Source organism: Argopecten irradians, chromosome 13 (assembly GCF_041381155.1).
Source record: "Argopecten irradians isolate NY chromosome 13, Ai_NY, whole genome shotgun sequence".
Lineage (NCBI taxonomy): Eukaryota > Metazoa > Mollusca > Bivalvia > Pectinida > Pectinidae > Argopecten > Argopecten irradians.
This window is the reverse complement of record NC_091146.1, coordinates 3462836-3482590: the sequence shown is the minus strand read 5'-3', so window position 1 is coordinate 3482590 and position 19755 is coordinate 3462836. Positions and strand designations below refer to the sequence as shown.

Here is a 19755-nt window from a genome sequence, read left to right as displayed (position 1 = left end):
GGGGGGTGAAATACAGAAGAAATAGCTACACATGGAAGAAAGAAAGATATACAGTACCATATGAATTCAAAGTTGCTCCAAAATCAATGAGACTAAATAACCAAAAAAAAAGCCATGTAAACCCCAAGTATGCAATGGCCAGATCAATGATAAAAAACCCTTCCACTTCCAGTTATCTGTAGCTATTTCTTCTATATTTCAACCCCCCAACCAAGTTACAACTTCCCAACCTCATGATTCTTCTGTCGTTTAGCCCCCACCCCCCCCCCCCCCCCCCCCGAACACACACATACCTGATTGATTGTCATGTTATCCTAAAAACCAAAAAGGGTATACACACTGTGTACTCTCAAAGGAGGGGAACCGCTTCATTCAAAAATGGAATTTACGATTTAATCTTAATTTTGAAATTTTCAATTTAATTATTAATTACTGGACTATTAAAACAGTATAGAACCCCTCGGCTACAGACAAAGTACTGTTGTACACATTTCTCTTAATTAATTACTTTTCTTCCAACTCAATCATCTTTTTCTCCAGAGCTCAAAAAAGAACAAGAAACAACAAAAAAGGACAGTAATATACATGTAGGCCTATATGTTTTCTGGAAATATATATGATGTGTTAATTCTCACAGCATAGGCCTACATGAATGTGAAGAATTAAATATCATCAATGTTTGGGAGAATTTCCTAGTTGTAATTCTATAGCAGCTACATGGAATGTACGTTTACATATATACATTGTACGATACATATACATCATAAAAGTTTCTTTCCTTCCAGCTGGACATTCATGTCATCATCTCATCATCTCTCTTCAGAACTCAAATATTTTTTTACAAACAAACAGAGACATAGATAATTTAATTAAATCTCTGCAAAAAACTACACGAATAATTGAACACAATTTTTACTTGTAAAATATCTATGTATGAGCTAATTTATTTTCACATCTTTGACAGCTACATGCATGGACGTTGTATGGAACGTTTTCGTGTGGTTTTAAATGGGAAATTATGTTACGATTATTTGTATTTCACCTTCATTATTTGGTTGATTTGAAATGATGCTGCAATAATTGCCCCTTGCCGGGGCCCCATTTCTGCATCGGCCGAATATTTGTGTCGATTTCCATGTCTAAAGATGCTTTTATCGAAAAATGATTACAAGGCATTGTCATTAATGTAAGAATACTTCATTTGCATCAAATGTATCATCTCAAAACAACAATTAACATACCGCATTAGTGGTTTATCACACGAAACGAAACCGGCACGACTGAGAAACACATGTCCATGTTGACATTTCCACGCAGCCTCGTTTTGAAAGAGTTTGGCGAATTTATATTAAGAACTGTGCTAAATTTACACGGGGCTTCCCCAAAATCTCAATGGTCAAAACTGGACACCGTAAGCAGAACTTGACCATTATTATGGTATGCAATGACTTTTGGAAGGCCAAAGAACGCATTTAGACTGGTTTCCTTTGCCCGACTATTCACTTTAAGAATTGTGAAAAAAGTATAATCTTGCAATACATGTACGTAAACGTATCCGATATGAAAGAGTGTATATGTACACTGCAATTCTGGTTATTAGTTTCCCAGAAATTACCATTATGCGAACCATTTTCATCATTGAAAAAAGGGGAGAATAAACAAGTTAAAGTGAATAGTCGGGCAAAGGAAACCAGTCTAAATGCGTTCTTTGGCCTTCCAAAAGTCATTGCATACCATAATAATGGTCAAGTTCTGCTTACGGTGTCCAGTTTTGACCATTGAAATTTTGGGGAAGCCCCGTGTAAATTTAGCACAGTTCTTAATATAAATTCGCCAAACTCTTTCAAAACGAGGCTGCGAGGAAATGTCAACATGGACATGTGTTTCTCAGTCGTGCCGGTTTCGTTTCGTGTGATAAACCACTAATGCGGTATGTAAATTGTTGTTTTGAGATGATACATTTGATGCAAATGAAGTATTCTTACATCAATGACAATGCCTTGTAATCATTTTTCGATAAAAGCATCTTTAGACATGGAAATCGACACAAATATTCGGCCGATGCAGAGATGGGGCCCAGACAAGGGGCAATTATTGCAGCATCGCAATCGTCGTATTTCAAATCAACCAAATCATGAAGGTTAAATACAAATAATCGTAACATAATTTCCCATTTAAAACCACGCGAAAACGTTCCATACAACGTGCATGCATGTAGCTGTCAAAGATGTGAAAATAAATTAGCTCATACATAGATATTTTACAAGTACAATATATGTGTTCAATTATTCGTGAAGTTTTTTGCTGAGATTTAATTAAATTATCTATGTCTCTGTTTTTTTGTAAAAAAATATTTGAGTTCTGGAGAGAGATGACATGAATGTCTAGAACGAATATACGTACCTGGCCTACAATACCTTTCGGCCGGGTACGAATTGGTCCCTATGTGTCGTAGTGGAGCACTGCCTCCGAAAATCACTCGGGCACAGTTTTCTATACTTTTTTTGTATGTTTCCAATTATTTTTAGCGTTTACATGCATTTACATATTATTTTTGTCTAAAACAAGCATAACTACCATTCATAATATATACCGTACCGCTCACAAGACGTCAAATTCACAATTTGTGGCTTGCCGTATAAATTCCCTTCAGAATGACCTTCATATGTATTATGCAAAAAAAAAAAATAATGATCGATGAGAATTTGATATTTCATATAGTTCAGTTTTATTCCCTAGTAGCTAAGCGATATCAAAAAAGTACGATGAAATGCAAAGAAACGTTTTATAATGGTTTGTATAATCATAACTTTGCTCCATTAGCAGTAATAGGCACCAATTGTAGCTCTAAAGACGACACCATTTTCTGTCTAAAAGTCTTTTGAGCTACAATATTGCAGCTAATGAATGTCCAGCTGGAAGGAAAGAAACTTTTATGATGTATATGTATTGTACAATGTATATGTAAACGTACATTCCATGTAGCTGCTATAGAATTACAACTAGGAAATTCTCTCAAACATTGATAATATTTAATTCTTCGCATTCATGTAGGCCTATGCTGTGAGAATTAACACATCATATATATTTTCAGAAATCATATAGGCGTACATGTATATTACTGTCCTTTTCTGTTGTTTCTTGTTCTTTTTTGTGCTCTGGAGAAAAAGATGATTGAGTGGGAAGAAAAGTAATTAATTAAGAGAAATGTGTACAACAGTGCTCTGTCTGTAGCCGAGGGGTTCTCTACTGTTTTAATAGTCCAGTAATTAATAATTAAATTGAAAATTTCAAAATTAAGATGAAATTGTAAATTCCATTTTTGAATGAAGCGGTTCCCCTCCTTTGAGAGTACACAGTGTGTATACCCTTTTTGGTTTTTAGGAATAATACCTGAATAGGAACCTGAAATAACATGACAATCAATCAGGTATGTGTGTGTTGTGGGGGGGGGGGGGGGGGGGGGGCTAAAAGACAAGAATCATGAGGTTGGGAAGTTGTAACTTGGTTGGGGGGTTGAAATATAGAAGAAATAGCTACAGATAACTGGAAGTGGAAGGTTTTTTTATCATTGATGTGGTCATTGCATATTTGGGGTTTACATGGCTTTTTTTTTGGTTATTTAGTCTCATTGATTTTGGAGCAACTTTGAATTCATATTGTACTGTATATCTTTCTTTCTTCCATGTGTAGCTATTTCTTCTGTATTTCACCCCCCGCCCAAGGTACAACTTCCCAATAGGTACCACTTTTTTGTTTAGAACTCAAATCAAAGACGTATGTACATAGTACTACATACTACATTTTAGTCTATGTGTTTGTAATCACTGTTACTACAGTATTAATACATAAATGGTCTATGTACAAGTTACACATAGACAATAAATGTGAAATTTGGTTCAGACAAAAAGATTTGTAACATTTCAGATAACTTGCTAGTTTTATGGTTTTATTTATATTTTGAATCTACTCTCTTGTAAAGTAGAATTTAGAAATCCTAAGACAATGGTATCTGTATTGCTACATGTAAAAAAATCCTTATATTTTAAAAGTAATTGAAAAGCTATCTCTCTAGCCCTGCCAAACAAATGGGCAGGCATATGGATGCAAGATTATAATCACTGGATCTAGAGGACTAATATACTACTCAAAATTTGCTAAGGATCACTTTGATTTTGTAGTATATCAAATTCATTTAATTGTACAATATTCATAAAAACACTTTAATGATGTCTTTAAGATGTCTAAACACAGGCTCCAACAGGAAAACTATGGAATTTTCACGTGTGCTCGATACAAGTAGCTCCTTCTCAATTTGTGCATACCTTTTTTCCGTGTCTGTGAGTGCACGAGACGCATAGGCTACTGGTTTGTCTCCTTGTGATATCACTGCTCCTAAACCTGACTTTGAAGCATCGCAGCTAATGGTTACTGGACTAGCTACATCAAAATATTGCAGTACTGGAGCTTTCGTTAAAACGTCTTTGATCTGTTGAAATGCTCTCTCCTGTGGTCTACTCAACTCAAAAAGCACGTCGCCCTTCAATACTTGTCTGATAGGGTCAGTAATTTCAGACATCTTTGGGATGAGTTTTGCCAGGTAATTTACTGTTCCCAAAAGTCTCTCTATCCCTTTTTTGTCTACAGGGCTCGGCATGTCCTTGATTGCTGCTATTTTCTCTGGATCAGGTTTGATTCCCTCCGCTGTCAGCTGATGTCCAATATAATTGACCTGTGTCTCTCTAAACCGACATTTATCTGCGTTAAGCGTCAAGCCTATCTCCCGACATCTATCTAGTGTGTTCTTGAGGTTCCTGTCATGTTCCTCCATATTACGCCCCCATACCAGTATGTCATCTATATCAGTTTCAACTCCTTGTAAGTCATCAAATTGTTGACTGATCCTCTTTTGAAATACTTCCTGTGCCGATTTTATACCGAATGGCATTCTGGTGTAACAATATCTCCCAAAAGGTGTGTTAAACGTGGTGAGTTCTTGACTTTCCTCATCCAACGCAACTTGCCAATATCCGTGATTAGCATCTAGCTTGGAGAATACCTTAGCATTTGACATGCGCGACACTATATCCTCAATAGTAGGTAACTGATAGTGTTCCCTTTTTATAGCTTCATTAAGGTTGCGCGGATCCAAACAGACTCGAAGTTTTCCTGAGGGTTTCTCAACTATGACGAGTGAGCTGACCCAGTCTGTAGGGTGGTCGACTTTCCTAATGACTCCTGTCCGCTCCATGTCACTAAGTGCGTCCTTAAGGCGTTCCTGTAGGGCTGCTGGTACATTTCTAGGAGGATTGACAACTGGTGTCGTGTCGTCCAGTTGTATTTTGTAGGTTTTTTGCAGGCAACCAAGTCCTTTGAATACTTCAGGGTAGCATGCCTTTGGATCCTTTCCTTCCAGCGATTCTAAATTAGTGCTAAGGACAACTTTAATTACACCCAAATCCTTTGATGATTTAAATCCAAGTAGGGGTATTTGTGTAGATTTAGTCACATAAAACTCAAACTGCTGTCCCTGATGAGGAATGGTACATTTTCCAATGACAGGTAGCCTTTTCCCTGTGTAGCTTGTCAGTGCAGTGTTTACCTTCGATATTTTGATATCTGGTTTAACCCTTTTTACAGTTTCGTGAGGAATGATGTTGGCTTGAGATCTAGTATCCACTTTGAACTTTACCGGTGTATCGATAAGTTTTAGACTAACCAAAAGTTCATCGGGTTTTACTTCTGAAGACTCCACGTGTACAGCACCAATAAATAAATCTTCCATGGGCAAATCCTCAGATACTGTATGAACTTGTGTGATTTCCTTTGACCGACACATTTTCTGGTAGTGATAAAGTTTGTGACACTTTAAACACTTTTTCCCGTAAGCTGGACACTTTCCCCGTTGGTGTTTAGTACCACACTTGCCACACGTGTACTGTACTGTTGATTGTTTACGATTATGTTCTACCTGACCTTGACCTTTCCTGACCGACTTCTGACTGCTCGTGCCGACTTTCCCGCGCGCCGCTGGTCTGCCACGGTCTGGTGATTCCTTTGATATCGCGCACACTTCCTCACCCGAATCTTGAATGGTTTTCATTCTAATTAAAGATTCTTCGTTTGCTCTGCATATTGTAAGTGTTTTGGCTAACGTGAGATCATTGTCACGCAACAAACGTTCTTTTACTTTGTCCGAGGCGACACCACATACTATTCTGTCTCGCAACATTTCCTCCTCTAATGCGCCAAATTTACAGTTCTTCGCTATTACCCTTAGCTCTGTTAGGTACATATCTATTGTTTCTGATTTTTTCTGTGCTCTGGTATAAAACCTATGTCTCCAAACAGTTATGTTTTCCCGCGGTGCACAGTACAATTTGAACTTTTCAAACAATGGTTCGATTTTGTTATTTTCATCTTCCGTGAAAGTCAATGTGTTGAAAATTTCCCTACCTTCTTGGCCTATTATGTAGAGAAACGCTGAACACTGGTCCTTTTCCTCTCTTTCATTCATCGCTATATTGAGATATAACCTCATGGTTTGTTCCCATCTCCTCCATTTTTCCGGTAAATTCCCATCTGTCGTGGAAAATGTCAACTCCGGGGGAGGGCGAATGTGTTGCTCCATATTTCTTTACAGGTTTTCTTCACAGAAGACGTCTACTTCTGACACCATGTCGTGTTTTTAAAGAAACAACCGAAGAGCTGTCTGTGAGCGGCATCCTTTATTCGCCATGTGCTCTACACTAACTCAGAGCGAGGCTCTGGTACACACATGTATTTCACGCTTTTTGTACATGTAGTTGAGCAGGCTGAACTAGTCGATAATATGTACACATGTAGTATGTTACACTCTCCATGCGTCGTAATGTTAACCGAGTCATATGTTTGGATTGTCGCTGCTCCATTGCCTTTCCTTTCGCAATTTAGGGGAGTCAGTTGGTTGTTTTGGCGAAAACCTTTTGGTTCAAAACTACGGTAGCCATGTTTTGTTTACTACGGAGAGTGGTGGATGTTGCGCATGCGTTAAGATTGACCTGCACTGATAGCCGGTCGGGAGGATTTTTAGGATTCCTATAATATATATTAATTTCTTCGCATTTTGGTGGGAGATTTTATTTTTCTATTTCATAAGAAATTATACTGGATATATTAAGAATTAAATATTATCAATGTTTGAGAGAATTTCCTAGTTGTAATTCTATAGCATCTACATGGAATGTACGTATACATATACATTGTACAATTAATACATATACATCATAAAAGTTTCTTTCCTTCCAGCTGGACATTCATGTCATCTCTCTCCAGAACTCAAATATTTTTTTACAAAAAAAACAGAGACATAGATAATTTAATTAAATCTCTGCAAAAAACTACACGAATAAATGAACACATATACATGTATTGTACTTGTAAAATATCTATGTATGAGCTTCCCAAAAATTTCAATGGTCAAAACTGGACACCGTAAGCAGAACTTGACCATCGTTATGGTATGCAATGACTTTTGGAAGGCCAAAGAACGCATTTAGACTGGTTTCCTTTGCCCGGCTATTCACTTTAAATGTATTTCATAGTTCAATACACGTAAATATCATAGATATAAATTGGTAGGGAGTAAATAAAAAAAGATAAACCACTTGAGAAATTGAATTTAAAATACATAATTCACTTATAGCTGTAACGAGTCTATCTTCCTTTTATAGATACATGTACATGTATGAGAACTTATGTTATTTTAACAATATTCAACAGTACATTTATTGGTCATATAGATTATCATTATTAGTATTATATAATGATCGATATTGACCGAAATTCACAAAGAATTGGATATCCAAAATGTAGCAACTACCAGAAAATCAAAATTCTGACATTGTGCATCATATTTGCATTGTTCTTTCTCGACATGCCATTTGTAAATAATTTTGTAGTTTGTGTTATAAAAATACATATACATATAACTAGAAATATATATACGAGACAAATGTATACATTGGTCATTCTGAAATATACAATTATGTATACATCTAGTGATTTATACACTTGTTATATGTTATGTTCGAACGGTATATTTTACTGTAAACCAAGGATTTATAAGTGTAAACAAATATGACATAATACAACAATTAAATGATGGTCCATCGCTAACTTACCTGTGATCTTACTTTTGACACCTGACGTGAGCTAATCAACGAAGCGTGACAGATCACTAAACACCTTTCTTACGTAATCTGGTTATTAGCCCCCTCATTAGTCTCGGTTGACCACGCGTTTTAGTTACTGCAGTATACAGGTAAAGAGATAAACGCAGCACGACATTGGCTATTCGGAAGTTCTGATTTTGTTCTGTACTTGATATCTGCAACTTGAATTAGACTTAGACATCTTCAGTCTTTTTTTTGTCCGACTCGTGCATGATTATTTTTTTTCATTTAAAGACACTAATAAATGAACTTGAGCAAAATATCAACAAGTCGTCGGATGTATTGTATTGTATGAAAGCTGAATGTATTTCGTCAAAAAAATGGATCGATTTAAGATAAAACGAAATAAGTAGATGCATTTACATATATGCAAAAATAATCTGTTTAGAATCATAACTTAATTCGTATGGGTAGGTTATATGAAAAAGTCAGAAAGCGGGTTTGACCGAGTCGGGTTTTGGATAACATAGTCAAGAATCCTTTACATAATATTCATGCATATGTGGTTCCAAATATCGTAGATTTGCAACGTACGTGGATTATTATACATTATACAAATATTTCATGGCCTACTGTGCTCTAGTTCATAATATTTAACCCGAGGTGGTGGTAATCAACAAATGTTATATTGCACGAGGCCGAAGGCCGAGTGCAATATAATATTTGTTGATTACCTCACCGAGGGGTAAATATTATGAACTAGAGCACAGTAACCCATGAATTATTTGTTTTATTACATAATCACCAGTTTTTCAGTTGAATATTCTTATAAAATGAATACGACAATCACTTAACAAAATCATCAGCACCGTACCGTACGGAAAAGCTTCAAATCCTATTGAAGATTGAAGTATAAACCACGTACGTCACGTTGTAACTCCGGTTTGGATGTCTTATTGTCTTCTTTAACAATATTAGACCTGCATGCAGCCTTTTGATCTAATGCATTCGCCGTGTCCGTCCTCTACTCGATAAACGTCTACATGACGTGCTTGTTTCGAGATCTATAAAGCTAGCGCGAAATTGAACGTGAACATTTGTGACGTCATAATAACGTAACTCACTGTTACGCGCGATTCCTCGGAGGTTTTCTACAAAACTAGAGAACAACAGCGAGGTGTTCCTAAAGCCGTGCAATATAACATCTCGAACCGTGCAATATAACGTTTCCATGGAAGCGTGCAATATAACTTCAAACCGTGCAATATAACAAGGTTTTATTGAACGGTCGGTGTAATAGTTGAAAATATTATATTACTTCATATATAGATTGGTGTAAACAAATTATGTAATAAATTATATTGTGTATACTTGTGCAGAAATCGCGCAGAAATGTTCATTTATTACGACAGGTACATCAATATATGCATGGTATAAATCCCTATTTTCAAGCGTATTCCAAACTCATATCTGTGATTGAGGATAATATTAAATAGGTATCGGACATGTACACATATGGAAAGCCATAGCTGCCTTATATTATAAATGTCCATTATATGATACGATATCATCATTATATGATGCGATATCGGCATTATATGATACGACAATGTCATTATATGATACGATATCATCATTATATGATACGATATCGGCATTATATGATATGACTTATCATTATATGATACGAATTCACCATTATATGATACGATATCGGCATTATATGATATGACTTATCATTATATGATACGAATTTAACATTATATGATACGATATCGGCATTATATGATATGACTTATATGTCGTATCATATAATGGTGAATTCGTATCATATAATGATGAATCCGTATCATATAATGGCGAATTCGTATCATATAATGACAATATCGTATCATGTAATGGTGAATTCGTATCATATAATGGTGAATTCGTATCATATAATGACAATATCGTATCATATAATGGTGAATTCGTATCATATAATGGTGAATTCGTATCATATAATGGCAATATCGTATCATATATTGACAGTATCCTATCATATATCAATATCCCATCATATAATTACAACTTGTACCATATAATGCCAATATCGCATCATATAATGATGAACTCGTATCATATAATGATAAATTCATATCATATAATGATAAGTCATATCATATAATGGCAATATCGTAACATATAATGATGATATCGTATCATATAATGACAATGTCGTATCATATAATGCCGATATCGCATCATATAATGATGAAATCGTATCATATAATGATAAGTCATATCATATAATGACAATATCGTAACATATAATGATGATATCGTATCATATAATGATGATTTTGTATTATATAACGATAAGTCATATCATATAATGACAATATCGTATCATATAACGATGAAATCGTATCATATAATGGACATTTATAATATAAGGCAGCTATGGCTTTCCATATACACAGGTACTTGTGTATGTAAAAATCGATATTTACAAACAGATAGTTTATACTAGATGGAAGACACAGAAAATCGCCACTCTATCTTATGCGAGTAGAGTAGGTCCCGTTGTCCTCGTGACGTCACAGGTCAGGGGTCCCGAATCGGGGTCAATGGCTTGGGGCTTCAGGTGTGTTCTAGAGAAAAGTCGCATTATCTCTAATACTGTATTCGCTATGAAACTCGTACTTTCTCCATTCTAAATTTTATACAATGACACATTTATCAAGCCTTATATATCAAACCATTCCGTGTACACTTTAAGAACAAGGTGGTCCCTCAGGCAAGTGACCTATCCACATCACTTTTATTTGTCGTCTATCACCATTAAACATAACAATTCCATCATCTTCTCAACTGGTCCGAATTCAACTAAACCTGTTAGGGAACATGTTTAGGATAAGGTAAAGTGTAAAAAATCAAGCGGCTGATCTCAACATGGTAGCAGATCTACATATATATGTAGATATTTGAAAAAACTTATAATGTTGCCACGCCTAGGAATCAAAGTTCAATAAACGCTATTCGGATAATATATACATATACCTATATCATAGATGATGTATGGCAACTGGGAACATTTTGTTTTATTAATTACCCGATTTTATGTATTGATTAGTTAAGTTATATGTGCCGTAACTGGGCATGTAATTTTTTCTTCAAGAAACTATTAAAAACCATCAGGTTGTTTTAAGGTGTGATAATCATTCAAATGGTCAGAAAACTATGTACGATGCCTTGTATGCATTATGTATGTTAAGATAAATGCATACCTGCAGTAATCACTTTATAATTTCTTATTACTTTATAAAAATGTTAAAGGGACAATTCACTCAGGCTAATTCTTTTACATAACCAAGAAGCAAAATATGGCATAAATGTATTGTTCTACATTTGTTATGAAACATATAACATAAAATATTGACAAATTCCACGTCATTGTTTAGTATTTTAATCTATACCGTTGTAATTATAAATCGTTGAGCAATACGATTCAGCAGGTAAAATATGTACGCTGTATCTATACCCGAGCCAACGTCACGCACGTTAAACAAATGAACTGCATAACCACTGAGGAGGTGATAAAATGATTTTTTAGACGAACCAATTCACCTAATAAGGTAAACACACTATTGTCAGAGCGATTTGAGCAGTTCTAGACAAAAGTAGCACACTCAACACGCATTTCGCCACCATGGGCTTTTCTGGCATATCACAGTAAAACCGACTGATCTAATTTCCATTAGAACTGGGGTTTTTTCCGATAAATGTACAAATTTTATTGTGCATTTAGCCTGAATTGTCCATTTAAATGAAATTGTAGACTTCATAGCCTGACCGCATATGTACTGTCAAAATAATTTTCAGTTCATATTCATACTTGTAAATGTAATTTTCAAAATATTGATGGTGAATAAAATATCCAAAATCTCTTGATTCGTGAGTAAAGTGAACAGGCACCTGAAACCAAGGTTGCTAGTTACCTCATATTAATCCACGTGGTCGGTGTAGCAGACGATATCTACAGACTATGATCCCTCGCTGGACTGGTCAGGAATATAGGTGATAATAGAATGTCTATATACGTATGCCACAATATATATCCAGTAGAATCTGGCTTCACTAATGTAGAGATACTGTCACTACTTCACAAAGTAGAGTAAACTGTCTCCGACTGAAAGCCTGGAGGTTTCTTCAGACACGTCTGTATGCGCTGAACTCCGTGTAGGAAGAGAGAGAGTACGCGCGATTCGGGGTCGACCCTTGCCTGGCACGGGGTAGTTCTGTGACGTACTTCCGGTATAACCGATTACCTTGTCGAACTCACCCCGCGACACTACATTCCTCCCAACTTTATGATGAAAGTCCTTCATTCTGGGGGTAGTCGTAATGATATTATAAGGGTTCTCCCACGTGTTGATCAAGTTTCAAAAGTCTGACTCAGCACGCTTAAAGCGCTACTAGACGTCAGGTGTATCACTGGTAATATAACTCCTCTAGAATAGGGGAGGTCGAGATGAAATCTCTAGCAGTCACTGGTAAAGGTACGGGTAGTCCAAAATGGACATGCAACCTGATAAAATACCTAGGTAAATCCCGACCTGGAATGTTCGTATCGATGATTAGGGTACGGGCAGCCTAGAATAGACTCACTCCTGGTAGAATACACAGGTGATACCCCGCCCCTCGTAGATCCTTTATGGAGTGTCCTATTGCTGAAAGAGTCGTTGGGCGTTCGTTACCGTAGCATTCAATAGGGAAACTGCTTTGAAGTTGAGATGTTGAGCTACAGCCTCTGCCGTCCAATATAACTGGTTGGGCGCAGACCATTGGTGTTCTGGCCGATTGAAATAGGGGGCGTCGGTCTCTAAAAACAGTCTCTCAGGGTTAATCCCCTTCAAAGCTCGTATCTGTACTGGGGTGAACTTTGCTGCCATGCTGGTGAAACCGAAGTACAGGTTCCGGAAAGCACTGGACCACTGGTCACGGACATAGGAATCTCCATTGAAACAGTGGAGATATATCCGCTGGTCTTCAGGCACTGCCTTCTTAACGAAGTGTAGAAGAAGGAGGTAAGCTTCCGTTCCACTGTCTCCAGCCAATCCCCTGCAGTGCAAAACCACAACATGACGGGGTTCTACAAGGGGAAGTATCTTCTCCAACATGACCATCTGGTGATGCCAAAACTCCACAGGTACAGAGTGGTCTAAGCCAAACTCTCCAACTGCTACAACTCTAGGTAACCTAACGAGTTCCTTCAGCTTTCTGATAACTTTGTCCAACTCGGAGCCGTTGTACCTTTTCTTGGGGTGAATGCCTACTGCAATAGCCATATCCGTTGGTAGGGTCGATAGACTCTCCCTGGTCGGATAAGTCTCAGGATCACAGTATGACGCACAGGTCCCAGCAACGACTATTTCCTTGCCTTTATCCATCGGGGTGCCATCCAACACAGCCTCGAACGTAGAGTTTAGTGGTAATCCCATGGCCTTGAGAGTCCGGTCAAAATGGAAGTGAGCATCGAATGCTCTAGGTGTCCGGATTCCTACCTCCTCAGGAATAGGGTATAGGCTCCTCCAATAGTCTCTCTCGACAACAGGTATCCTGGCAGCTATCAACAGAACAACCTTCCAATGGGTGAGGACGGCTATAGAGTTAACTGGATCCATAGTAAAAATGTCAGGACACGGTGTACTCAAATAGCCACAGAATGCCCTCATAGCCACTATCTGGCTGTCTGAGATACTGACCTTCTCCGACTCCAACAGATGTTGCATGCGGACGTATTCAACCAGGTCCTCAAGGTCTGACACAGCTCGTCTTAGTAACCAAACAGCGGCTTGCAACAAAGCTTCCTTCCGTCCTCTGAGAACTGCGATCGAAGCAGGAGGTAAACGTTCGTCAACAATCCCAGGCAGATGACACATAAAGGCATGGGGTTTGGCGTATCTCACATCCGCAGGACAATCAGGGATCCAACAACGCCTTGGTCTCGTAGAACGATTCTTGGGTGCAGGACCTGGGCTGGAAACCTCCACTAGTATACCACCTTTATTTGACGGGGCCGAAGATACAACCCTACTAGAAGGAGATTCGTCGACAGTAAGGGTTGACTTCTTAGCTACAGGTCCAGACGACTGGCTATGGGGTCGTTTACGTGGGCTCGATCTACGAGTAGGCACTGAGGGAACCTTTGCCGAACTCTGAGTACTACTCCGGAGAGACGAAGCATGTTTACGAAGGCTGGTGCGACGAACAAACGACGACGAGCTCTTACGAGAGCATGTACGACGATCAGACGACGACTGGCTTCTAACGGACTTCCTAGGACTCCTCCTCCTTGGACTGGTACGTTGGGTACTCCGGGATGGCCGGTTACAAGCCTTGGACTTGGCACGGGAAGGTTGGATAAAATCCTCACCAACACTGACCTTATCCGCAGCAGGGACGCGAATCGGCGATGCCGTCTTACGTATGGGACGTTGAGGTAGAGACGATGCTGACACTACAGGCAATGGATCCTCCAACACTGGGGGAACAGGGTCGATCTCCATGGGACCCTCAAAGGTGAGATCCAAGACATCATCCATTGCTGCAAGACTGTCGGCGCCAACATCCTCCATCCTACGCTCCAACCCGGGGTCTGTTGACAGACGAATGTCACGATAACAGGCGGTGGATTGAGACACCTTGGGTCCTACCTTAGGGCGGCGACCAAGCGGGAGCAACAAACCGCTCAATCCATGAAGATGTGCGGAGCTGAAGCAAGTCCAGCGTCTCAGCAGCGCTCTTCAGCCAACCCTGCAGTAACCTCCTGTTGGCCCCTTTCTTATCCATTTTCCTCCGAGCAAGACGACACCTGTCGATAACCAGTTGGTCGAACCGGGACTCCGATACTTGACACAGGGCCATACGTTCGATGAACACAGTAGCGGGCTGGTACAGCTCGCCGCGGCATAAAAATGACGCTGCCTGCTCATCCATGGGCTGTATGGTACCTCTGTTCGCCATATCTGTAAACATTCAGAATAGAACACATGATTAGTTACTACAGCAACTTCGGCATTTGTATTTATCAATATCAAGTGCCTCAGTAGCAGACACATTGACGCACGACCCATGATACCATTCCTGATAATAATCACATTGAATCATGAATCGACCTTGCCATGGCTTACGACAAATACAAAAAACTTCTGTGCTCTGGTCTGGTAACTCTTCACCTTCCTCCCTTCTCGACTTGAAAGCTGTAATCCACGCAGGGATTTTTCTGTCCTTGCAGGGGGCCATTCTGTCATGATTGGTAACTAATATGGAGTTACGGAGTTCGATCTGATACAGATACGGCGAGATCTTCTTAATTATTACTCCTGGACCTTTCCATGGCGAGCATAACTTCTTACATTTTCCCTTAGTGACTGCAGTATCCAGAAGGTATACTACATCTCCCTCTGCATATAATCGCTGCAGAATACGTAGGTCATAATAACGCTTCATGCGTTTGAGAGATGTCTTCAAATTATCTCTAGCGACGGTGTGAGCTCTCTCCAGGTTCCCTACCAGGGTAGACACGTAATCCTCAACATCGTCAGATTTCTGGCCTGGTAAAGGGAACATCAGCTGAGCAGGCGTGTTCACCTCTTTCCCCAACATCAGCATGTTTGGCGTAAATCCAGTCGACCTGTTTACTGATGATCGAATCGCTCCTGCTATTTGCTGAACATGTTCGTCCCATTTGTTCTGAGATTTCTTGAGAAAACAGCGAACAGCGTCCATTAACGTTCGATTATACCGTTCTACCTGTCCATTGGAGGACGGCCTGTATGGTGTTGTGCGAGCCTTATGTATCTCTAAAGCTTTACACAGGGCCTGAAACAATTTACTTTCAAAATTGCGCCCCTGATCAGAGAAGATTTGAAACGGATAACCGAATCGCGAAAACAAACCATCCACAGCTGCCTTGGCTGTTATCTCAGCTTTCTGGGAGGGGAGGGGAATACACTCTACCCATTTGGTAAACTGGTCCACCATCATTAGGCAGTGCCACTGCAAAAGTCCCGATTGAGACATCGCGTTTGGAAGGGGTTGGGGCTACGAACATAGGGTCGAACTCAGATACGACTGAGAAATCATTGACACCTACACCGGTTACTGCTTGGCCTGATAAAGTGTCCCTAGTATGTACCTGGGTAGGCGTTAAGGTATTGGATAATCCAATAAGATCCTGAGAGGGTAAAACTCCATCGACTGAATCAAGCTCATGTTCCTCGCCAAAGGTGATTGAGGCCAATAATCGTGGATTAATTTTTTGTCCGCGAAAAACCGACGTAAAAAGCGGTAGCGATAATTGCCCATGTCTCTGACGAAGGTCTATAAGGGCAGCGGCCCTTTTCTGTCCAATCCCTGGCAAATGTTGCACCATATCATCAAGGGTAGCAGTGTTGATATTAAAAACCGGAAGCGCCGCCATTTTGTACCGGAAGTTGGGAAATCAAAACGAGGGTGTGAAAAAATATTTTATTCAATAACTGCATACAATAATATCAACCGTAAATATATTCCGCGTTATGAAATAACACAGAAATATATGGCAAATGTCGATTCTCGTGCAAAGTGATACAAAATTATCCCCGTAATTATGAAATAATAAACAGGAATAGTATCATGAATGTGCGTGACCACGTGACTGAAACTGAGGGTCAAATCGATGAAATCGCAAATGAAAACCTCAGAAAATATCAGGAAACTGCGCGAAAATTGATAGAATGCATATAAGAAATATTAATATCAATTTCTGTCCAATACTTCTGACACCATTAAAGTGAACAGGCACCTGAAACCAAGGTTGCTAGTTACCTTATATTAATCCACGTGGTCGGTGTAGCAGACGATATCTACAGACTATGATCCCTCGCTGGACTGGTCAGGAATATAGGTGATAATAGAATGTCTATATACGTATGCCACAATATATATCCAGTAGAATCTGGCTCCACTAATGTAGAGATACTGTCACTACTTCACAAAGTAGAGTAAACTGTCTCCGACTGAAAGCCTGGAGGTTTCTTCAGACACGTCTGTATGCGCTGAACTCCGTGTAGGAAGAGAGAGAGTACGCGCGATTCGGGGTCGACCCTTGCCTGGCACGGGGTAGTTCTGTGACGTACTTCCGGTATAACCGATTACCTTGTCGAACTCACCATGTGACAATACATGAGTATGAAAATTACGGCACATTCATAAAGCTTTAAATACCAACTACCTTTCCGAAACGAAGAATTCAATTAGCGTTTGTTTCTTAAAGTGAATAGTCGGGCAAAGGAAACCAGTCTAAATGCGTTCTTTGGCCTTCCAAAAGTCATTGCATACCATAATGATGGTCAAGTTCTGCTTACGGTGTCCAGTTTTGACCATTGAAATTTTGGGAAAGCCCCGTGTATACAAACTCTTTCAAAACGAGGCTGCGTGGAAATGTCAACATGGACATGTGTTTCTCAGTCGTGTCGGTTTCGTTTCGTGTGATTAACCACTAATGCGGTATGTAAATTGTTGTTTTGAGATGATACATTTGATGCAAATGAAGTATTCTTACATTAATGACAATGCCTTGTAATAACTTTTCGATAAAAGCATCTTTAGACATGGAAATCGACACAAATATTCGGCCGATGCAGAGATGGGGCCCCGACAAGGGGCAATTATTGCAGCATCGCAATCGTCGTATTTCAAATCAACCAAATCATGAAGGTTAAATACAAATAATCGTAACATAATTTCCCATTTAAAACCACGCGAAAACGTTCCATACAAGGTCCATGCATGTAGCTGTCAAAGATGTGAAAATAAATTAGCTCATACATAGATATTTTACAAGTACAATATATGTGTTCAATTATTCGTGAAGTTTTTTGCTGAGATTTAATTAAATTATCTATGTCTCTGTTTTTTTGTGAAAAAATATTTGAGTTCTGGAGAGAGATGACATGAATGTCCAGCTGGAAGGAAAGAAACTTTTATGATGTATATGTATTGTACAATGTATATGTAAACGTACATTCCATGTAGCTGCTATAGAATTACAACTAGGAAATTCTCTCAAACATTGATAATATTTAATTCTTCGCATTCACGTAGCCTATGCTGTGAGAATTAACACATCATATATATTTCCAGAAAACATATAGGCCTACATGTATATTACTGTCCTTTTCTGTTGTTTCTTGTTCTTTTTTGTGCTCTGGAGAAAAAGATGATTGAGTGGGAAGAAAAGTAATTAATTAAGAGAAATGTGTACAACAGTACTTTGTCTGTAGCCGAGGGGTTCTATACTGTTTTAATAGTCCAGTAATTAATAATTAAATTGAAAATTTCAAAATTAATATGAAATTGTAAATTCCATTTTTGAATGAAGCGGTTCCCCTCCTTTGAGAGTACACAGTATGTATACCCTTTTTGGTTTTTAGGAATAATACCTGAATAGGAACCTGAAATAACATGACAATCAATCTGGTATGTGTGTGATACCTAGTGACATTTATACGGCATGATATATATTGTATCATATACCAAAATAAAGATAAATTATCTGGCTGTCGATTGAGAGTATTTCTATTATTATATCCTATACGGTTGGATAATAATCATACTTTTTCTGAAATTGGGTAGTGTTATATGGCCGGCCGAGTTATAGACCTTGACCCAGTATTATACTTATACTTATATTAGAAACGAACACCTGTGTTTGAACTGTTCTCTTCACTATATCAAGTTGTATTATCACTCTCCATGCGTCGCAATGTTAACCGAGTCATATGTTTGGATTGTCGCTGCTCCATTGCCTTTCCTTTCGCATTTTAGGGGAGTCAGTTGGTTGTTTTGGCGGAAACCTTTTGGTTCAAAACTACGGTAGCCATGTTTTGTTTACTACGGAGAGTGGTGGATGTTGCGCATGCGTTAAGATTGACCTGCACTGATAGCCGGTCGGGAGGATTTTTAGGATTCCTATAATATATATTAATTTCTTCGCATACAGAGCGATTTTGGTGGGAGATTTTATTTTTCTATTTCATAAGAAATTATACTGGATATATTAACACCATTTTTACCGATTTTAGCCCTTCTTTGCCCGACTATTCGCTTTAATAGTTTTCTTTTTTATAATATGAATAGCAAAATAGTAGCACATCTAAAATTAAAACAAAATCATTTTTTTTCTTATATTGGTGATCCAATGTAGACACGGGATTAATTGTCTACATGTAGATGGCGATCCAATAATTTGGACCCACCACAGTGTCATGCATAGACCATTTTAGACGTTTTATGAGTTTAAATACCAAAATCGGTAAAACCGTAATCTACATGATATGTATTGAGAAGGATGGATAGATCCAGAGAAAATCTAAAATTAGTTCACCTACATGTAGTTTTAGCGTTTAAAATCATATTTCTAGTTAGTCTTTAAAAAAACCCGGTTACTACCGTTGGTAAGAGCAATAATTTTCTTTTCAAAATCCTACACAACTATACAAAGTGCTGTCACTAAGACGAAAGCAGCCGAAAAATTATGCATATATTATAAGCCGGATTTGATCTTCATCATATA

The 19755-nt window shown here is 38.4% G+C and overlaps 2 protein-coding genes across 2 annotated transcripts in view; one reads left to right on the top strand and one right to left on the bottom strand.

Annotated features, from left to right (window-relative positions):
• Positions 1-19755, top strand: part of LOC138305441 (angiopoietin-related protein 7-like) — a 163936-nt gene that overhangs the window by 78476 nt on the left and 65705 nt on the right. The window lies entirely within an intron of this gene.
• Positions 12860-15161, bottom strand: LOC138306511 (uncharacterized). Its single transcript, XM_069246969.1, is given in 3 exon segments — positions 12860-14363; positions 14454-14872; positions 14874-15161. Coding segments are annotated over 3 exon segments (2211 nt in total).